The 23,981-nt window shown below is 36.3% G+C and overlaps 1 protein-coding gene and 1 pseudogene across 1 annotated transcript; both read right to left on the minus strand.

Annotated features, from left to right (window-relative positions):
* Nucleotides 1–2,156: 2,156 nt before the first annotated feature.
* Nucleotides 2,157–17,773, minus strand: LOC149144737 (disease resistance protein L6-like). The gene is made up of 4 exons (XM_089452256.1): nt 17,545–17,773; nt 16,763–17,346; nt 16,541–16,643; nt 2,157–2,248 (listed from the first exon to the last, which is right to left on the minus strand). Exons 1-4 carry the CDS (start codon nt 17,771–17,773, stop codon nt 2,157–2,159), a joined length of 1,008 nt encoding a protein of 335 aa, XP_089308382.1.
* Nucleotides 17,774–19,257: 1,484 nt separating this feature from the next.
* On the minus strand, nt 19,258–22,582 carry LOC149144738 (pentatricopeptide repeat-containing protein At2g13600-like; annotated as a pseudogene).
* Between the last annotated feature and the right edge of the window lie 1,399 nt (nt 22,583–23,981).

Consider the following 23,981-nt stretch of genomic DNA (forward strand, 5'->3'; position numbering starts at 1 on the left):
AGGGAAAAATGCTTATAGATATCATCTCCTACATCCTGGGATTCAGAACAAATGAAATTGTGGACAACACTATCTTTGCCTTGATGTCTATCTTCACTCCAGGACAGCCCCCTGATGTCCAATATGATTATGCTACCTTCATAGCTGATAAGATTCATGAACCTAGAAAGGGAAAGGGTATTCAAATACACCTCATATATCTATCATTTGCTGCTATATTATCAGCCTGAAAGTTTCCCAGTCGTCCTCAGAAAATTGGATGCTAGGGGGGAGAGGAGGTTAGTCATATTTTGGTCATTAGTATTCCATCATGTTAGTAGCTCCCCATACACATATTGTGAGTTCATTGACCTCTTTTTCTATCCAGCTATTTGCTTACTATGAACAAATCCTCCCCCCAAACTCACTGATGAGATGCAGAAGATTCTACAGCTTTCCAAAAGCTACAGCATTGGTGACTGGTACTTTTACCAAAACCACATAATAATCAGGGTTTATGGCTGTGAATTAACCCCCTACCAACTGCCAAAATATGTCCCTATGAGACTCTTTGCCTTAGAATACTTTCGGCAATTTGGTAATGCATATATGATTCATTTTCATGGCAAAAGCAAAAAGGCACAACTGAAAATCAGACATCAATTGGGCCCCTTTATTTTCAATAAGAGAGAAGAAGCATGGAAGGATGCTCATCAGATTTTGGGAGAGAATCTTAAGCTCAAACTAAGTTTCATTTGGTCACCATACGATCCCAATCACTTTATAAGCCTTAGAAGAATCAAATGTAGGCTTACAGGATATGTACATTACAATATCCCTCAACTTGCACAATATGCCAATCAACAAGAATGGGTAGAAGGCACCGTAATGGAAGAGCTCACTGAAGAAGAAATAACAGAAAAAGCAATCAAGAATCTGGAAAAATCTGTTGACTTGGAATCTTTTGGATAGGTCTTTTTTACAGCTCCTCGGCACCTTGGAGAAGGCACCTCTTCTGCCACGGCCCCCCAGCAACCTGCCCAAGTAAGTGCCCCACCTGCAGCAACAGATAAAGGAAAAGCAGTGCAACATTTAGAAGAACAAGTGCACCATTTGGGACAGCAAGAAACAATGGTAGATCGGCCGGTCTCCACAGATGGACAGAGTCAAGGGCAAGACCCTTCAACTCAAGCAAAAATGACTGAAATTCCTGTGTTACAGACACCTCTTAATGAGGAAAGGGCAAAGAAGAGGGATATACAGGAAGAGACCCCTCCAGCGACATCCACAGAGGAGCAAGGGGAAAGGAGACAAAGGTTAAATCCTTTTTCAGAGGAAGAAATGCAAGAGGGGCCCACTAAACAACAAATTTGCCCAAGCATGGAAACATCGGCCAGCTCCTTTCAGCAGGAGCAAGAGAGACAACAAGGGGTGGAGGTAACATCCACCAGGCAACAGGGCCGACAGGGATCTGATATTAAAAAAGCATTCACTGATATCAAAGCTAGGAATGAGCCAGTGAGATTACAGCTGTACAATCAACTAATAACGATGGCCCCTACCAATCAGTAAAGGCTAAGGGCAGCCTATGACATCTAGGAAGGGAAAATGACCCTCGGTCACTTCAGACCCACAACTCAACAACCCCAATCAACTGCTGACTACATTAGAACCAATCTAGAAGTGTTCGCCAAGGATATCTATCCGATGGACCAGATTGAATTGCACAAGCAAACTGGGGAGATGGTATATTCTACTTTAGCAGATAAAACATTGTTAGCCCACAGATTGCAAAACTCTTTGCACAATACTGCTACCCAACTAGAGTTGGAGAAAGCTTCGTCACAGGCCAAGGACAATAGAATCAAGTCCTTGGAATAAATCATCATAGAGCTGGGACATGATCCCACTGATCCCAAAGGTGTGCAAGCTTTGATTAAAAAGAAAGATGAAGACATAGCTGCCCTTAGAAGACAAATCAAGCTGTCACCCACATTGCATCCTCAAACTACAGAGGTAGCACAACAAAAAGAGGAGTAGGATGTCGTAGCTTTGCTTACAACCTTACATAAAAGGTTGGTAGAGACAGAGAGTGCCCTGGAGGCATCATTACAGGGAAGACAGGGGGAGTCGGCCTCTCAGCCAATTCAAACAACTCAGATTCTTACAGCTGCTCCTCATATGGCCACCACAACAGCCCCTCCCATTGTTACAACATCAAAAGCAGGTGGTTCAAGCTCAGCACCAATTTCAGCAACTACTGCGGCACCTGCAAAGCAAGACACCAGCCTGAGAATGGACAATATGATGAAAGAAATAGAAGCCTTGGAATTGCAAATGGCAGAATTGAAAGAAACCAAGGAAATGCTAGCTAGAATTGAGGAAAAATATGACAAATCAAAGCAGGAAGTAGCTGAGAAGACAAGGGAAGTGAAAGCCTTGGAAAGAAAAATAAAGGAGCTGGAGAAAGAGCTCACTTTTGATAAGACTCTAGCAGATATCAAGAAAATTTTGTGGGCCAAGATTGGCCAATCCATTACAGACCAATGGCAATCCATTGAAACCATTCACGAACATATGGATTTGATAAGCTTGGCTCAGTTTGAAAACCAGAAGGCTAGAACATATTTAGGAAACATGCCCGAGCAAGCTCGTAGAATGATCCAATTTTTGAATACTCGCCCCAAGGGGCAGTTGGCAGCATTAAGAATCAGGAACAGGACTGAAACTATCTTGCCTATAAAAAGGGTGCTAACCCTTAGGAATTTTGTGCAGACATTGGAAAGAAAATGCCAAGAGATACAAGCAGAGGTGGATGAGTTCAGAATAAATATCACAACATTATAGAGTAGAGGACTGCCTAGCCTAGTCACCAGTGCTGGAAGACTGCTATCACATGAGAATTATGCCAACAGGGTGAACAATTATGCTGCCAATCAAATCACAGCTTCCTCAAGCACATCAGAAGAGACAGGGCCTCCATCTGGACAGAGTGTCTTTGATAAATTAGAAAATCTATTCTACATTGCACATGAGATAAACCATCTCTTTGAAGACCAACCAAACTTTTACAGATACACAGAAGCTGATGAAACACTAATAAAGATACAAAGGCATCAGCTACCTACAGAATATTGGTGGAGAGGAATGATGGAGACATTGCTCAGGTGATTTTGGTTATTAATTCTTTTTGTAAACTACAGTTCAACATTTACAGATGGCACGGTCCACCTGCCAAAGGATCAAAGCAACGTAAAGCAGAATGGGAATGTTAACTACAGCTCATTAAATGTAAAGTAGCCCAGAACCAAGGATGAAGACCAAGACAACAACAGGCAGCATACCAGCATCAGAATAGCACACGCAGAATAAATGTGCAGCACACAGCCGACTCATTCAGTCCAAAAAGTCAAAATTTTCTGACAAGATAGACAGCTAGCAAGCTAGTATTAACTGCAGTGTTTAATTCCTCATTTACTCCCTTGGAGGAGCTGGTGATGTAATTTATTACATGAAGACTTAGCATCTAGATATTTTGTATCTTATTTTTTGTATATATACCTCCCCATAGAACGTATTTGGGGTTGGTTGGTGACTCTCTCTAAGAGCTACGCTGTAAATTTTCAGACTTTTAATACAAATTGCTGGTGAAGTTGATGCTCTCTGTGCTGTTTGGGTGTGAAATGAACTCCGTTCTGCTACATAATTCTTGTGTCGTTTAATGGAGCAAGAAGTTATTCTAAACCATGTTTTGTCTTTATGTGTTTGCAAATTTCACATATGTTTCATGATCTTAGTAACAAAGAAGAAAGAATAGCTCAGGACTTGTTTGAATACACCCTCTGCTCAATCTCTGTTTCTAACTGTGTTGTCTTCAAAATTAGTCATGAATATGAATTCTTAATTGCTCATGTTTGAACTGATCCTCTCATTATGGATGATGTTTAGGAATTCTTAATTGCTCCTAGATAATATTCTCGCATTTTCCCTCTATTAGCATAGTGAAAGATCCTTGACTACCTTTCATTCCCTGATTTCATGCCATCGATTCCCAGATTTGAAAACTTGTTCCATAGGTGCCTGTCTCGCTCTGTAGCATTACCCTTTCCACAAGAAACACTTACAACAGTATCCCATCATTGACTCCATTGCCCAATGGTCTAAACTATTCTGAAACTGCATCCCAGTTCTGCCTGAACTCATCATCCAACCAAATTTGAAGCAAAACCCTGTACATCATAACTAGCCTAAAATCACTCCACAACAAAGCTAAAATATAAAGAGAGAGCCCTCTCTAGTTGCAAGTAGGCTAGAACTTGCAACTTAAAGATTGGTTAGTGGTTACCTCGGCCGTATTTCCTTAGGAGCTAGGGAACAACCTAAGTGATAACACATTGGATTCATCTTTCAAGGTTTCTTGGACTTCCTGTGACTATTCACATTTGACACCATAGCTCTTAGTGGATTAGGTGTCCAACAATGGAGAATAAGTAACTTCGAAAGATTTATTTCCACTATTACACTAGATACAACTATTTCATAGATGCCACAAACATGTCAATTACAACATGACTCCAAATATTTGAAACAATGCAACTAGGGAAACAAATTTCTCACCAAACCACTCTAGCAAAGATCCTTTGGCTTTTGTTTTTCTTTTTTAATCATAATTCATTGATTTTTTTTTGGAGAATTCATGAGTTTTTTTAATTAAAATGTATTTTTACAAAAATTTTGGGAAATTATGTATAGTTTACAAATAAAACTTATGGTTCCAACAAATCCCTTTCAAATTTTAGACATAATAAACCAAAAAATACGCCACAAAAAATGATCAAAACATAGAAAACTAAAACTATTGACACTTTTTTTGTTTTCTAGGTAATGTGAGTCTTGAGAAGATTGACACGCCTAATTTATGGCTTGAGTAACCACGATATAGGGGAATTTAAGCCGTTAAAATTGCCTAAGGATTGCACCAAGCCTAGGCCACACCAATCCTTAACATGGTTGGATATTTGCCCACATAGTTTTGAACTGGTAGCCTTTTCACCACAGAGTGCCTTAACATAACACCTTGTCACCATTTTCTCTATACCCCATGAGAAAAATAATAACACTTAATTTTATAATATTAATAATTAAAATTTACAATTTTATCAATTTAAAATACTTCTAATTTAAATCAAAATATTAATATTCAATAATAACTCATATTTTTTTTATGAATTGTCAAAATAATTATGACTTCATTAAAATGGGGACATTACTCATTTTACGTAATAGTCAAATTGTTGGGTGACGATTAATCTCTTCCGAGAGACTCATACTACAACCTAGTGTGAAGGCTATGTGTAAGTATGTCCATCCCTCTTAAAATAAAAATAAAATATTCTCTAAAGCAATGTAGGCTATATTAAAAGGAGGAAAAAATGCTAATCATATTTAATTAGTTGTCCATAGTTTAAACGTGATATCAACTTCCTATATATAGCCATTTATAGAAAAATATATAAAAACAATTATTTTAATGTTAAATAGAATAAAATATGAGTAAATATTTTAATATCAATTAATATTGACATATATTTAAAGATATATTAATATTAAAAAAAATTAATGTGTGTTGATAAACTAACTCATTACAAATGATAAAATGGCTCAATACATGTGTAATCTATATAACATTCAAAAATTGTATTAAACAATTAAAAAAATTACATATTGTTTTCTACATTTTAAAATAAGTTTGGACCTAATGAAATTTGATCTCTCTATGGGCTCATGTTAAATCCGTATTTAAAATAAGTCTCTGTTAGTTTTATAAATGAGAAGATGTCATATACTAATTTGATGCTAAACTTAACTTATGAAAAATTAAATTAACAACAACAACAACAACAACAACTTAAAGTTATCCAACTTTTATCCATTTAAAATAATTTTAATTTAAGCAACAATATTAATATCTATTATAAACAAAAATTTTCGGTTTCCTAGTTAATAATATGGTGATGTTGAAAGCTTTGTTTGGAAAACCCTGTCATGTCCTTGACTTTTCCAATGTTTAGTGCAAACAGTTCACCGAGTTTGGCGACAAAAATCTTAGATTGATAGTACTGAAATGACTAGAGTGTGAAGAAATGAGAAAGTTGAAGAATTATTAATATTGAAAAGTTAGAATTACATTACCGTGAATCAAGAAAATAAATTAGTTAAAAAATAAATTATTTAAAGAGTAAAATTAATTAATTAAAATTAAAAAGAGTAGTTTATAAGTGTAATGTTTGGAAAATTATTTTGGTTTATTTCTTTATCAAATTTCTCTAAAATCTAATAGGGATTCGCTGAAATCTTAGATTGATAGTACTGAAATAACTAGAGTGTGAAGAAATGAGAAAGTTGAAGAATTATTAATATTGAAAAGTTAGAATTACATTATCGTGAATAAAAGAGAATTAATTAATTAAGAAAATAAATTAGTTAAAGAATAAATTATTTAAAGAATAAAATTAATTAATTATTAAATTAATTAAAATTAAAAGGAGTAGTTTATAAGTGCAATGTTTGGAAAATTATTTTGGTTTATTTTTATCAAATTTCTCTAGAATCTAATAGGGATTTGCTGAAATCATTAGTTTGACTGGAACTCTACATAATGGAAGTGGCTCATGGGTTTTTTAAAATGTTGAATTTATATATAGTTAAAATACTAATTTAAACAACAAAAATTAAGATTTGACCACAAAATTTTGAAAAAATCATAATTAAAAAATACTCCAAATCAAAAAGAAATTAGAATTTAAAAATACAATGAAACAATGTATTAAAAATAGTAAAATATATTTTGGTGAAAGATAATAATAATATTTTTATTAAATTACGGAATTGAAACTAGATAGTTTTGAGTTAATTCGAACCATATATATTAATGAGAATTAAAATATTGGTAAAAATGAATTTAATACAAAGAAGAGATAAAGATTGATTTATTAAAATTCCAATACTAACTAGAATAATGTTAAATTATATAATTAGATTAATAGAATAAAATATATCATACATAATATATTAGGTTAGAATTAGATTAAATTGGAAAGATTATTGGTAAAAAGAATTAGATCAAATTGGAAAGATTATTGGTAAAAAAAAGACATCATATTATATTGGAAAGGTTATTGGTAAAAAAAAAATGACATCATATTAAATTTGATAGGTTATTGGTTATTAAATTAATAAAATATTTGGATCAATTTTCCATTAATATATTAAATTAATGAAATTTGGAATTAAATTTAAAGAGATAGGGTTAGATTCTTAAACTTTATTTAAGATGGAGTAGTTTAAAGTGTGACTTTTCAATGTTTCAGTTATATTTAGGTGAAAAAAAATTATGGTCAAATTTTGATTTGTGTTGTTTTAACTGATTTGCTTGTTGTTGTATATATGGATTCAACAATCTCAAAAACCTTGGGGCAACTTCGATGGTGAAGAGTTCATCGATCAAACTTGTGATTTCAAAGAATCATCAACAAATTTTAGAAAAATTATATCAGAAAATAAACTAAAAAGTTTCCCAAAAACTACTTGATTTAATATTAGAGTGATTAAATTCAATAAAATTATAAATATTTAATAAATTAGAAAAGAAGCAACATTGAAATAAATACTATTTTTTTTATTAATATTAATATATAATAAAATAAGTTATTATAAGATTAGAAAATAGATAAGAGATAGACATAAATTAAAATAAGAAGATTATACAAAAATCTACGTAGAATTTAAATTATAAAAACTTCGATTAGGAGAATGACTAAACAAAAAGCAGGGGAGTGGGGGAGGTGGTTAAGGGAATGAAAGGATAAGAATAAATTGAATAAGAAATGCAAGGAAAACATAAGAGGATTACAAGAAGGGGATGGGGAGGGTTCCTAAGAATCATGGTTAGGGCTAGGGGAATTAGGTTTGGAAAAAACATATTCTGAAAAAATTCATTTCATCTATAAATTATTAGACTAGGTAGCCTTTTATTATTTTATAAGATTTTTTTAACTTAATTTTGTTAAAAAAATAATTGTTTTTTAGTGTCTTAGTAACTTGTGTCCATGATTTACGGGTTTAACTTATCTTCTAAAACTCCATGACTTAGTTGTCATTGCTAAAATCCTTTTCTTCCCCTTTTCAAATAATGGTTTTTATTAATTTAAATGTTTTTCTTATAACTTAATTTTATTATGTCAATAAGCATATCTATTTTGGAATAGGGTTATGATATTTTTGGTATGTGGTTTTGATAAGCCGCAATATTGGCCCATACTATACTAACTATTAACATGGATTGAATGTTTTTTTGGTGTCTCTTTTTGACTAAAGTTTTCAACTTTTGCTAATTTATAAAACAAAACCCTCAAATCCAATAGTGCTAAAAAAATGACTCTTAATATTTAAATATTTTAGTTTTTATAAATTTACTTTTTAAACCATGATGAGAAAGTAACTCATTGGCATAATTTGGGCAAGGCCCAACCTACAGGATACCGTTATAACACTAAGACTAGATCTAAGTTTTCTAAGAGCCAACAAGGCGGATATAGCCATAACTTGTGTTAGTGAGTTGTGGTTCAACCTTATCATGATTCACAACTAACCAAATGTGTCTCTCAAACTAAACTTGACCACATCAAAACCTTATCACAACCTTGTAGTCTAAAAATTATACTTTTTTGCCCCCAAAGTTATCAAAATTCCAGCCATATTTTGAGAAAATCCCGTAGGGATTTTTGTAAATCCAAGTAAAAGCTGTTAAAATTCATAATTTTAGGTGCCTTAGATGTTTTTGGTGTTGCTGAATCCATTTCCACCGTAAAAGACATGATTCAAACACTCCATCTACAAGATTTTTTGAAAAAAGTTTCCGGGATTTTAGCGACTTTTGGCCTTCCGGGCAATTCCTCAACCTCCATAGACGACTCCTATCACAACTAACCAAATGTGCCTCTAGAACTAAACTTGACACTTCCAAATAATTGTATTGTATTGAGGGGATCAAGCTCAATATGGAAAGTATATTTTAAGGTTATATTATGTTATGTAATGTAAACATTTGACTTGGTCAAATTACATAATAATAATAATAATAATAATAATAATAATAAAATATAATTAAAACAAAATTATTATTTAAAACATTTGGACTAGTTAAACTAGCATTTGCATCTTATGTTGCAAAGGAAACGCCGTAAGGCATAGAGTGGGGAAGAATAGGGACATGTGAATGGACATTGTTGAAAGCAATGGTGGATGATAATGGGTTACAATTGCAATAGCTAGTTATGTGTATTCTGAAAATGGATATTTTGTAAATAATAATAGGTTGTGGAAGAATAGCGACATGTGAATGGACGTTGTTGAAAGAAAGGGTGGATGATAATGAGTTACAGTTGAAAGTATTAGTTATGTGTATTTTAAAAAAGCACAAGGATATCCATAGGCATCGTTGGGCTGTTGATTCCTTCCTTGTCTGACTTTGGGATGTCATGGCTAAGCTAGCGCTTCATATAAACAAAGGATAGATTCGAAAAATTTATAAAACGGTTCCCTTTTGGAATCGAAAATCATTCGATTTTGCCATTTCCATATGGCCCAGATTGTTAACAAAGAAATGGGCCTCCACTTGCAGTACATGTTGCTCCGTGCTTTGGAAGCCTCATAGATAGAAGGAGCATTGACGATGACGAAACCAAAGTCAGTAGTTAAGTTCTACCAAATCAACTGGGATTGAGGACATTGTAGGAAAATATGCAAATTATTTTCAGAATTTGATCTACAAAGGGGGCATATGGCAGGCCCACACCATTTGCGCTTTTGGAGATTCTCCCAAGTGAGATTCCTGTCATGAAAAACCAGCCAAGAAAAAATAATGATTTTTAAAGGGCATCCAAATTTCCAAAACGCTGGGGGGAAAATATTATGATATGTATCGGACTCTGATAATAAAATTTGGAGATATATATGCTTTGCATATACAGCCGATGCACCACTGAGACCTTTCCAAACGAGGCAATCCCTATCTGACGAGCGATACAATCCACGCGATTGCAATGAAATAGTGATAGCAATCCATTGGGATTCCAGAGCACCGGGTAATTGCATTTCTGTAGCAGTTTTCCAGATTGGAATAACACCATCCCATTTTTTTATTGCACTGGCCCAAAAGAAATATCCCCTGCTGTGTAAATTTCTCAAAAGTTGAGAGGAGATACGGATCTTTTCTCCCATACCTGCGAATTCATCAAATCCAATGATAATATTGGATCCGGATTGGAATTTCCAAATCAATTTTTTTCTAAAGAACGACTCCAATCTTTTAAAACCTCTCCATATATATGAGCCGTTGGTGGATCTAGTGGAGCGCTGTCTATACCAATATGTCATGTCTTGCTCATCCATGTACTTAGCTCTAATGGTTTTGCTCCAGTTGGATTCATCCATAATCACTTTCCACATTGATTTACATAGAAGGGCTCTTCTAAAGGAGTGTAAATCCAATATGCCCCAACCTCCCATATTTTTTGGCCGTGTCAACTTCGAAAGCTTGCTGAGGTGATATTTTATCTTCTCCTTCTGTCCTCCCCATATGAAATTAGCTATCATTCTGTTTAAACTGTAAATAGTAGATGAAGGGATATAGAAAAGGTGTGCCCAATAAACCATGATTTGTAGCAGCAGGGATTGTGTGAGAATGGTGCGACCTCCAATTGATAAGCACCTGTATTCCCATGTAGATATTTTCTTATAGAACCGATTTGGAATACATGACCAGTCGGCCAATCTGTAACCCACAGGTTTCAAATTGAATCCCAGATGTTTGAAGCCCTTCAGGATAGGAAATGCTTTAATGTTGAAAAGATCTGTTAGAAATGTGATTATACCTCCATTCACATCAGTGACATAGAATGAAGATTTTAAATCGTCGATATACATGTCGGTGGCTTTTTGAAATCTCCCAAAGATTTCATAGATACATATCCATGTTGATTTGCACAGTATGGCTGACGGAAGGATATCATCAACAAAAAGATTATGCGACATGAATATATCCCTGCAAATGGGGAGAGGCTTGTATATCTCTTGTTGGATCGCTTTCTTTATGTGTAGGCTCAGAGATTCCATAACTAGAATGAAAAGGAGTGGAGATAGGGAGCAACCCTGACGTAAGCCCCTGGCCGCTTTGAAGAAAGGAGTTGGGACACCGTTAATTAGGACTGCATAATTTACTACCACCACATAGGCCATGATCCATTTGATGCACCTAACATCTAGGCCAATCCTAGCTAGTAGGCATCGAATAAAGCCCCAGTTCACACAGTCATATGCCTTTTTAAGGTCGATTTTAAAAGAGCAACTTCTATTTTCCTGCTATGCATTGAGTGTAATAATTCTTGAGTGAGAGCCACTGCTTCTAAGATATTTCTGTCTTTAAGAAACCCGTGTTGCTCTGGAGATAGATGTAGAGATAGAGTGTTTCTAATTTGAATAGCTATAATCTTTGATATGACCTTGTATAATACGTTGCACAATGAGATTGGACGATAATCTGAAAATGTGGAGGAGAGATTTTTCTTTGGAATTAGAGCGATATATGTTGAGGAGATTTTTTGGCTTATGAAACCCTGTGTTCTCATTTCCTCGACCATCTTTAGGATATCTGTCTTGAATAATTTAAAGAAGTGGATGAAGAAATCGGTGGTCCACCCATCCGGCCCAAGGCACTTGTCTTTCTGGAATGATTTCATTGTTGCCAATAATTCTTCTTTTGAAACTTCACCAAATAGAGCTTTGCTTAGACTTTCATCAAACATAGTGGGGTATGGGTCTATTCCCCATAGAATATCCTCAATATCACAGACAGAATCCTCACTGTAAGCCCTTTTGTAAAATTTCACAGCTTCTCTAGAAATAGCCTCCTGTGAGGAGTGAGAATTTCCTTCCTCATCCTTGATCTCCCAAATAGCGTTTGTATCCCTTCTCTTATTTGCAAACCTGTGAAAAAACTTGGTGTTTTTATCTTCCTCTCTGAGCCATAATGCTCGACTTTTGATAGAATGTCGATCATTTGGGAAAATCATTAGGCCGACATGCTCTAAGAGGCCTTTTAAGAGGAATATCTTCAGCTGCAATTTCTGTAATAGGAATTTCAATTAAGGAAAGATCTCGGGTTGACGAGTCCTGTCTTCCCTTCCTACCCCGAAAGTGTCTACTACCACGCTTCTCTTTGCGGCAGACAGTTATGTTTCTAGCTGAATTAGGGCTAATATTGGGCAAGGGGGAACGATTGGGTCGATGGACAGTTAATGGCTGAAATTTTAAAGACGCTTTTTTAAGGAGGTCAATATCCTGATCAAAAGAATTACGGGGAGAGGTTCGAGGGGATAGTGGAGGGGAAATAGGGATATATGGAGCCTTACCTTTATGGTCAGGTACATGTCCAAGGGATGGAGGTTTAGGGGAGTGAGCTATATATGGAGATTTATTATTTATATCAAAAGAGCGACCAAGTGAGGGGAAGACGGGAATCTTTGGATGGGTGGAATGTGAGAGGAAGGGGATTGGGGTGATGAAGATATGTATTGAATATGGGCAGACGCAGGATCAATACATGGAGGCTTAGAAGATGCAGGAGGGAGGGGAATCTCAGGGTTTGGTTCCAATTCATGAGGTGGAGAAATATTGGAGAAGCCCGTTACTCTGGCCGATAGGTCAAAAAAGGACAGCGAGGGAGTTTCAGAAACAGTGGAAGAACGGGGTCGATCAGAAAAATAGTTAGAATTACGATTTGTATGGTTCACAGATACAGATCAAGATTGCGGAAGACTGGCAGATCAATCTAGGGAACGGCCTTTCGGCGAGGATAGGACGTCATTAGTTCTGACTGGAGCCCGATAGACCTCCATGGTGTTAGGCCATTCATATGCCTAATTTTCTCTTTCATATGTCGAAACAGGAATATTTACAGCATGGAACTTTTTCTTCTGTTTACCATTGGGGCGACGAGGACAATTACGAAAAAGGTGTCTAGTTTTGTGACAATTTGAACACCTAAATGGGACGCCCCAATAATCTAATCGTTGTTGAATTTTGGACAGCTCCCAAGTTAAATCAATAGACTCTGGAAAACCCCCTTTGAATTCCTTTTCTATGAGAATCTAGGCCAACTGCTTGTCTTTTGCCCCAATACACCTAGGATCGACGTATATGAATCGCCCAATAGCATTTCCTATTTTTTCCATAGATTCTTTGGTCCACAGTTCAAGAGGCAGACCAGGCAATTTTGGCCAAATGTAATTGTTTTGGGGCGTGCAACGAAGCGGATTAAAACCAATAAACCATCTGTGCAGAGCTAAAAAGCTCTTCTCTTTCACCCAGAGTTTCGAATAGATAATTTCCAAGTAACGTACCCAGAGGAAGTGGAAAGTAGATATTTTATTGAAAATGATTAATTAATTCTTTTAACTAACTTTACATTATTTGATAAGAGAGAAGTAGATTAATTAATTCTTTTAACTATTTATTGTATTGAAATATATTTTTTTATAACCTAATATAAAAGAAATATATAATTCCTTCATAATTCTATATAAATAATAAAATAATTAAACATGTATAATTATTTTAATGTTAATATGAAATTTAAATAGAATATCTATAAATATTAATAAAAAAAATAGTAATAAAAAAATATTTTAATTTCTATTTTAATTAAAATATTTTTATTTCAACCTCTTATGCATAAAAATATATATTATGAAAATATAAATTTGATTTAAATTTTAATTTAAAATAATATCATAAAAAAATATTTCATTATTAAAAATAATATCATAAAAAAATATTTCATTATTAAAAATAATTAAAAAAAAATCATTATTAAAAATAATAAAAAAAAATTCATTATTAAAAATAATCAAAAAATATTTCATTATTAAAAATAATCAATTCTCTCAAAATTAAGATTAAATTGATCTATTAATTTTTCATTTACATACAGAAGAATCTCAAGTTATCATTGAGATAAATAAATCTCTATAGTACATACTTGTTATATCTATATATATATGAATGAAGATCTTTGCTATGATTTATATTACTGTGGCAATGCCATTTTTCCACAACAAATTCTTTTATTAGTATTTAATACATGACCCTTAAATTTTTCATATACTCAATCTTGACTTAAATACACATGAGTGCATTACAGTTCACTTTAGTTACATTTAGAATTAATAACATCACATCAATCACATGATTATTTTTCATATACTCAATCTTGACTTAAATACACATGAGTGCATTACAATTCACTTTAGTTACATTTAGAATTAATAACATCACATCAATCACATGATTTATCCATGGAAATGGTACATATGATAATTAGATTGCCACCAGGAGGATCTAAATAATTAAGTTCCAATGTACTAAGTTAATGTAGGTTCTCCACAAAACATGTATATTGGGAAATGAAATTACAATGAATGATTCTCTATGCAACACACTAGGAATTGGAAATGATAATAATTCTAATAATTCTTTGAATGTATGGTTTTAATCCCATACTGACTCACTAACGTACTGCTCAATCTCCTTGACCTATGTGATACACTAGACTTTGGTTTTTTTTCGAAACTCCTTTGCTTTCTTGATCTCCCATAATCCTCTACCTCTCCCTCCTGGCACAATGTTCTTTAATTTCATGTACCATGTTAACATGTGGTCTAATAGTGGTATACAATTGTGCCACCTTTTTCTATTCATCTAGTACCTATTTAACATTCCAAACTTTCTCACATACAAAAATATTTTGTTTGGGATCCTCCGATCCAACACAGTGAAAGAACGTAATTCGCATAGAAGGATCAACGTCCATTACCATTCTCTACGTAGTTCCACACTATGAAACTTTTGATTGATTTGTTTGGCATCCTAGATCTTGATTGACTACTTCCACTATTCTGATTATTATCACTATTCCCTTCACTATTTGGATTTAATTATAATAACTTACTGGGTGATCTTACTTCTTGACGTAGGTGATAAACTCATCTTAAATAAAATCTCTCTGCTTGTCCTCCATTTATAAGGCTGGCATAGTTCGCCCTAATTTGCAGTAGGTGGTGATATCATACCCAAAAGATTCGCTCTCCTAATGGATATACATTCTGCCAGATTGGCTGGATCTGGCTACTTTCTAAATTTAACTTGACTCGACTACCTAAATTTAATGTACTTTAACAAATACAACCTCTGTCTGTGCTAAGTTTGCCCTATTTAGCTGTAGGCGGTGATCATACTGGCTCTCCTAGTGGACATAAATTCCGGCAGCTTGGCAAAATCAGGGATTACTTCTTTCAGTCCATCGGATTTATAGAATCGATCAATCCATGCGCTCAGCGATGGCATTTTCTCTGGATCTATTAAAACGCTATCGGTAGCCTTTGATAATCACTGACAATCACTGACAAACCACCCAATGCGATGTCAAGCAAGCCGAGACCTCACTTTTTTTTTCGAGGTAATGAATGCTGTGGAAGCCACCTGTAATCAAGAAATATGTTATATTTACTATCTGTTTTTTTTTATTTTTATTAATACAGAAGCGTTTTTTATTTAAAAAAAATGGCGTTTTTTATTTAAAAAAAATTGGTTCCGAGATAACTCATAATATTGAACCAACAACAGAATTTGAAGCCCAGAACCATTCACATTCCGGATTGTTTTCCAAAATGCAGCAAGGTCCCGTATAAAATTACTCTTTACAAGTTTTGTATTTTATGCAACACTTTTTACAAATTTTGTATTTTATGCAACACTTTATACTAGGTATAAAGGATCTTTCCAAAAAATTAATTGCATTTCATTCTGGTTTCTATTACATTCTATACCAAAGCTTCCTTTTCATTATGGTTTCTATTACATTCCTAATCAACGCACATTGAACAGCGGAATGACAGCTACAGTATCGGAGAGATACATTAAAAACTTGTTGGCAAGCAAAAAATTTTCAGATGCATATACATTTTTTTTATCTGTTTCTTTCTTTCTTTTTGTACTAGCAGCCTGTTGCTTCTTGGGTTCAAGCCAAAAAGCAGCCTGTTGCTTCTTGGGTTCAAGCCCTAAACGACTCACTATAGGGGATTTGAATCTGAATCTGTGTTGTTTCAACAAACTTATTAACGAATTGAAATGCCCCTGGGGCTACATTTTTTCTCTCTTATCTTTGAACCTTTTTCAATTTAATTTAATAATACATCTACAAAATTAGCAACCGTAAATTTTGAGTATTCTGGACAACAACCAAAAAGGGGAAAAAAAGAAGCATTCTTTACCACACTTTCACTATGGCACCATGTTTCCAATTCGCCACCGGTCATTTGTAAAGCTCTCAAATTCCGAATTCGAAGACAAGAAGGCAGGGAAGTGTCTGGACACTTACTCCCGCAAAGCCATAGAAGCTGATCCGCTTGTTTCAGAAACTCGGATATGCTTCTCAAACAATTACCTTCGGCCCTCAATAGGTGCAACGTGCTCATATCAACATAAGGCTGCAAAGAGTTGTGGAACGACTGGTCAGGTATTCCTTGAACCCTGTTTATCCCGCGCACCTGAATTATTATCTGAAAACTGTTAGAAAACAATATGGACTTACTCGTAAATCCAAACAGTATTAACAATATATAACTTGTAAAATTTTCAGAACTAACATTTTGATTCAAAAACGTACATTTGGTTGTATAACCGCATTACGAAAAAGGCCGTCGGTGGGGCGCCAAAGACGACGATGACATCTCGGAAGTTCTCTATCAGCGAAATCTCTGCCCAAGTCTCTGAGGTAATTGTGCATTTTTATACGGTTTTGACAGTCGATCTCCAGAATACACTTGTACTCTAGGTTCTGCAGATTCAACTTTCCTCCCCAACCAGATCTGTCCCATATGCTTATGGCCAGATCTTTATCTTCTTCTATGAAGAAACAGGCAATATCTAAGAATATCTCTCTTTCCTGGGTGTCGAGACTGTCGTAACTAATCCTAAGACTGTTTTGTATTTCGGGGGGAAGTACTAAACCCGATAATTTCAGCAATTGGGCTTCCCAATACTCTAAATATTGTTTATAAAGATGAGACCCTAGCACTCTGAGAGACAATGGCAATCCATCACACGCATCCAAAAACTTTGCAACCACTTCTTCAAATCCCGCACGGGGTTTAGGCTCTTGAAAGGCATGCATGCAGAAAAGCCTTTGTGACTGTTCTCTGTCGAGGCCTGACATGCAGAAAAGCCTTTGTGACTGTTCTCTGTCGAGGCCTGACAGCTTGTAAATCAACGACACTCCGTTGGTTTAAAGAAAATCCCTATTGCGAGATGTAAGTAGGATTAAGCTATCGGAACTAAGAATATCTTTAAGAGGTGAAAATAATGCTTTTAACTGCCTGGAATCATTGATATCATCCAAAATTATGAGGGCTTTATAACCCAAGAGACGATGAGAAAGCTCTGATTTACCTTCAACAATGTTACTAACTGCCAGATCCCCTGAAGTCAAGCCTTGGAGGAGTTTATTTTGCACAGAAATTAAAGAAGTTTCGGCTCTCACATCTTCCAAAAAACAAGATCCACGGTAGGCTGACCTGTTGCGGTTAAAGAACTCTAATGCCAAGGTTGTCTTCCCTACACCACCAGAACCCACAATCCCCACAACCTTGGTCTCCACGCTGGGTCGCTGCTGCAGCATCACTGTTTTCTCAAAATCTTGTAGCTTTTCGTCCAAACCAGTTGGATATTCAGCTACAAACAGTTGAGGCTTTCTAATTTTTTCTTCCACCAACGTAGTTTGCCTTCGTCGCTGGTTATTCACAGTAAAACAAAACGTGAGTGCGAAAAACTTCGTTTATCAATACAATCAAACTATTAGGGACACAGAGACTAAAAGTTCTTACCCATAATATGCCTTTAGCTCCAAACCGCAAGTGTGAAACCTCAAGCAATGCTTTTTTCCAATCTGCAATTCTTTGTTGTGGGTATCTCCTTTTCTTTTCATGACCTCGCAAGGCTTTACCATAGACTCCATTGTTGCCCGCCGCGCAACCAATAAATCTCAAGATTTGACCCAATAGTCCATGTTGCCTGTCATCTGTCCTGATCCGTAGATCACAAGGATTAACATTATAAAAGATTGGAATAACAGTAAGAATGAACTAAATTACCTTATCGTCTACAAAGGCAGCCCAGAAACGAGCAATGGCTCGGTCATATGGATCTTTGGGAATTCTTGCGAACAGGGTTCGATTTCAGGAGCAGCTCGCTCTTAGCTCTGAGATTCTCTTCCGCGAACTGGTAATCGATACCTAGCAAATGCCACTCGAGTCATACCGAACCGCTTTACCTGCCCCTTTTCTCCCCGTTTTTTTATTTCAGTTTTATTTTAGTTTTCGATCAACGATCTAAGGGTGAACAATAAGACACGGGGGCAGCTGGGGGAGTCCATTTCAGATGGGAACGCCTTACGGCGTAAACATAATAAATAGTTAATTACTTAGATGAAATATGTCTTATTAAAAAAATATGTCCATTAGTGGAAGAACACCCGACTTAGATATTAGTGGAAGAACACCCGACTTAGATATTTATAACGAGCGCCCTCATTGTAGTATTCATCATTCTATCAATTATTTATCTATCAATACATTTATACAATTACGGATTTATTCTATCTTCAAATACAATCAAAAACTGTTTATTTACACCCACATACATAACAGATCCGAAATATAAGTACATTATAAAAAATTCCCTATACCAAAAGCTTTATTAATTTGGAAGTTGGCTTTGAATCCAAATCTCCAAATCCCTACATGTAATAGCGCCCTTTGTCTTTGCTACAAACATCACCATCTTTGGCTTCTTGTCATTATCCAATTGCATGTTTTACTACTGCAATGGTACTTCCATGTTGGTGAATTTTAGTTTGCCATCCCCAAAATTTGCTCATAGAGCTCTCTAAATATATAGTTACCTGTTTATTTATCCATGTTACATAAATATCATAAAAGAATGGTTCTCTGTTTCTCCCAACCTATGAGTACGTATCTTCCTGTCAATTTAACCGTGCTTCATAACTCTGATAACACAATGGTAAAGTGAAAATATGTTCTGGACATTGAAATGCTACATATATTAAATAGAAAATATAACACCTATTCCTTGGCTACACATCCATGATAGAGAATATAGATAAGCTTGATTGGTAGGAAAGTCATAATCCGCAGAGGAACACTGCTCATCATCACCAATGCAAGATTGCCAACATATATAAGCTTGGTCATCATGCAACCAAAATTTAACGGCTATTCCATGGCTACCAATCATAATTGATTACGTAAATAAGCTTGACTAGTAGGCAAGTCGTAATCCACAGTGGAACACTGCCCATCTTCACCAGTGCAAGATTTGCCAACATGCATAAGCTTGGTCATTATGCAAACCAATGCTTATGGCTTGTTTTACTGGGTTTTTCTTTTTTCACTAACTCAGGGTTCATTCACTCAATGCTCGAGACATCCACAACTATCTCTACAAGAACACAGTTTCTTGTTGAAACAATAGAAACAATGAGCATCCCTCACGACAATCTCCTGCATAAGAAGCTTGGGCATGGACTTCATAGCAGAGTGACAATGACTAGAACTTAAAAAGGTTCTTCTGTACATGTACGACTGTCTTAGGAGAACTGAACATGTTATAAAGTCCAGAGTCCAAATGCGATGACCAGATTTTGCTATGGTGGGAAAGATCGTGATCCTTTTACTCAAAACCATTTGGTAGAAATCCCATGTTGGGTATGGTGGAAACGAACGTCATCCTTTTACTCCTCAAAACCATTTGGTAGAATTCCCACGTTGGCTGTATATGCCACAGCATTCATCTGATCAGACAAAGTTTCAACTTCGCATAAATTGTTTCTCTTTGTGGGAGTAGTCTATCCCCCTACGAGGAAAGCATGGACCTGTTTGTTAATAACAATCCAACTGCAACCGGGTTTCTTTTTCACCTTCCTTTCTTTCATCCTGTTCCGCACACTGCCAATGTCATCCCACCTACCAGCTGCTGCATAGATGTTTGACAACAGTACATACGGTGCTGGATTTTGGGGATTCAGCTCAATAAGGTGTTGTGCTGCCTTTTCTCCGAGGTCTATATTGTTATGCGTTCTGCAGGCACTGAGAAACGAACCCCACATGTCAGCATCCGGTTTAAATGGCATTTTGTTAATAAGGTCGTTTGCCTCATCCAAGCACCCTGCCCGGCCAAGAAGGTCTATCATACAGCCATAGTGCTCCATTGCAGGAGTAATGTGATAAAATCGAGTCATGACATCAAAGTATTGCCTTCCCTCGTCCACTAACCCTGCATGGCAGCAAGCAGACAAAACACCCACAAAAGTAACACGGTCAGGCTTTATGCCAGTGAATTGCATTTGTTCAAAGAGTTCCAGGGACTCCTTGGCACATCCATTTATTGCATACCCTACAATCATTGCAGACCAGGAAGCAGTGTCTTGTTGGCGCATTCTGTTAAACACCTTGCGTGCATCTTCTGTGCTCCCACATTTTGCATACATGCCTACAAGGGTATTTCCCACAAGCACATCAGAATGAAACCCACTTCTAATTACTACTTCATGGGCTTCACTGCCTCGTTGCAGAGCTGCCAAAGCTGAACATGCAGGTAAGACAATGACAAAAGGTTTCTGTATTCGGTTTTATATTTACCATTTGCATCCGTCCAAAAAGTTTCAGGGCGTTTTCAGCTTGCCCATTCTGTGAATATCCTCCAATCATTGCATTCCACGAGACAACATTAGATTCAGGCATTGTCTTAAACAAGTTTAGAGCCTCTTCAACTTGCCCATTCTGTGCAAATCCAGAAATCACTGCATTCCACGCGATCACATTTCTTTCAGGCATGATCTGAAAGAGCTCGAAGGCCTCTTTAACATATCCATTCTGCACATACCCTGCAATCATAGTATTCCATGAAACCAAATTATGTCCAGGCATTTTCTCAAACAGCTCCACCGCGTTTTCCACATCCCCACACTGCGCATACCCTGCAATCATTGTATTCCATGAAATGACATCTCGTTTGGGCATCTCTTGAAACAACTTCAGGGCATCACCGACCAGTCCATTCTGTACATAGCCTGCAACCATAGCATTCCATGAGACAACATCTCGTTGAGGCATTTTGTCAAACAATTCGCGTGCAAACTCAATAAACCCGTGTTTGGCATACATATCCACAAGTCCATTTCCCACAAACACATTCGTTTCGAATCCACCCTTACGAATTTCACCATGAACTTCCCTCAGGACTTCCAAATCAGTACACGCCGGGAGAATGCTGGAAAAGGTAAAATGATTGGGCTGTAAACCCATATCTTGCATTTCATGAAAAAATCCCAAGGCCTCCTGAGCATGCTCGTGCCGGGCATAAGCTGCAATCATGGCGGTCCACGAGACCACATTTTTCAGAGGCATTTCATCAAAAACCCTGCGAGCCTCTATGAGGCTCCCTAACTTAACGTATATACTAACCAGTTTATTTCCTAGCGAGATATCCTGGCATTCAAATTGCGTTTGAACCATGTGGGCATGGACTAGTTTGGCATCTGGAAGAGATTTAGCATTCAGGCATCCCTGCAACAGAGAATCGTAAGTAGAGGAGTATGGCCAAATCCCATTCTCAACCATGTCCTGCAAAATGCGCAGTGATTCCCTCAACCGACCCTGTTTACACAAACTTTTTACCAACCCATCATTCCCTTCTTTCGTTTTCAGAGTATCTGTTGCAGCTTTGCATCTGTTGGAAATTTCGAGAACTGGTTTCACTGACAACACCATTTTTCTTCTTATGATCGTTTCTCGCTGCCATTGCCATGGCTATTTTATTAGTCCCCCATTACCTGCCGCAAGGCAGCAGGGACCATTGCAACGAGTACGCGTTTGTTCCAATGTATTTCAGAGTAGAGGAGTATGGCCAAATCCCATTCTCAACCATGTCCTGCAAAATGCGCAGTGATTCCCTCAACCGACCCTGTTTACACAAACTTTTTACCAACCCATCATTCCCTTCTTTCGTTTTCAGAGTATCTGTTGTAGCTTTGCATCTGTTGGAAATTTCGAGAACTGGTTTCACTGACAACACCATTTTTCTTCTTATGATCGTTTCTCGCTGCCATTGCCATGGCTATTTTATTAGTCCCCCATTACCTGCCGCAAGGCAGCAGGGACCATTGCAACGAGTACGCGTTTGTTCCAATGTATTTCAGGAGCAGCTCTGAGATTCTCTTCCGCGAACTGGTAATCGATACCTAGCAAATGCCATGCGAACCCGCACAATGAAGGGACTCAGAGTCATACCGAACCGCTTTACCTGCCCATTTTCTCCCCGTTTTTTTATTGCAGTTTTATTTTAGTTTTCGATCAACGATCGAAATTCGTTCAATCGTCTAACACCATCCATCTAAGGGTGAACAATAAGACACGGGGGCAGCTGGGGGAGTCCATTTCAGATGGGAACGCCTTACGGCGTAATTACATAAAATTTTTATAAAATAAAATAAAATAATTAAATAATTATAATGGCGAAGAGTAAATTATACACGAAATGACCTCATTTTCTCTCCTCAATTTTAACCAGAATCTTAAAAATATTTTAAAAAATTTGAGTTTGAATTGTTTAATGTGCGTAATTCTAGTGCTCCAAGGGTTTTTTGTGGTACTGAATCCGTTTATTCATTGAAAAATGTATTAGATCTTGAAATTGTATTGCCAGATTTTCATGCATTCAGATGAAAAATGTTATTTAGTCTATAAGTTAAACTAGGCCATAATCAATTATTAATAGTTAAATTAGCCTAGATCCATCTTAATTCTAGATCTAAGAAACACCTAAAATTTTGGATCTAAAAAACAAGGAATCAAATCTAATGAAATATGAATCTCTTTTAAAATGAAAAAATATTTGATCTCTCCCTGCATTTAACAAATCCAAAATTAAAATAAATTTAAATTACTTTTAATATCCAATAATAACAAACCATACCCTACTTATAACTAATCAAGGGTGTCATTGCGATAAAAGAGAGAACCCATATGTTTTTAATCAAACAAATTGGTAAACCTACCACTTCAGGTGCAAATCGTTAACCCTACCAGTTGAGGTGTTTTTTGATCTAGCAGGTGACAGTGTACTCTTGAGCATGAGGTAACCACCCACAAGCCTGCTAAACAGGTAAACGGAGTTTAGAATCTGGAGAAGGCCACCTTTTGGCACAGGACACCCCGGAACAAGAGAAGCCACATTTTGGCACAGGACACCCCAGAACCAGAGAAGAACCATTAAGTTGGTAAGTTTCCGCAGCATGGGCATTGATTTAGATTTATTCACCAAACTTCCAGATGATTTACTTTGCTCCATTCTTTCCGAACTGCCCATTAAAGAAGCTGTGAGATCGTGCATTCTTTCTAAAAGATGGAGATATCTCCATACCCAACTTCCAAAACTTATCATCGCCCCTGATTTGTTTATGGTTAAACGACACCCTGATCCATTATCCATCACAAAAGTGGAGAATGTAATCTCTGACATTTTGCTTTCACACTCCTCTGATTTAGAAACCTTGGATCTGTCTACTTACTCGAAATCTTTTCTCTGGCGATTTAGCTGTGAAAATGTATGGAAATGGATACAACTGGTGGCCTCAAAGAATATCCAACACCTCTCTCTCCGCAATTTCCCTCAAGAGAGAATACTGCCTCCCACCCTTTTCTGTTGCAATACTCTAACCAGGCTCGAACTCTCCAACTGCATTATCTCCAGTATTCCACCCAGTTTTGACGGATTCCAGCATCTCATCACCTGCGAATTACGGAATGTAA

The sequence above is a fragment of the Pinus tabuliformis genome, chromosome X, assembly GCF_031772625.1.
Source record: "Pinus tabuliformis cultivar Carrire ecotype Pingquan chromosome X, CPIR1, whole genome shotgun sequence".
Lineage (NCBI taxonomy): Eukaryota > Viridiplantae > Streptophyta > Pinopsida > Pinales > Pinaceae > Pinus > Pinus tabuliformis.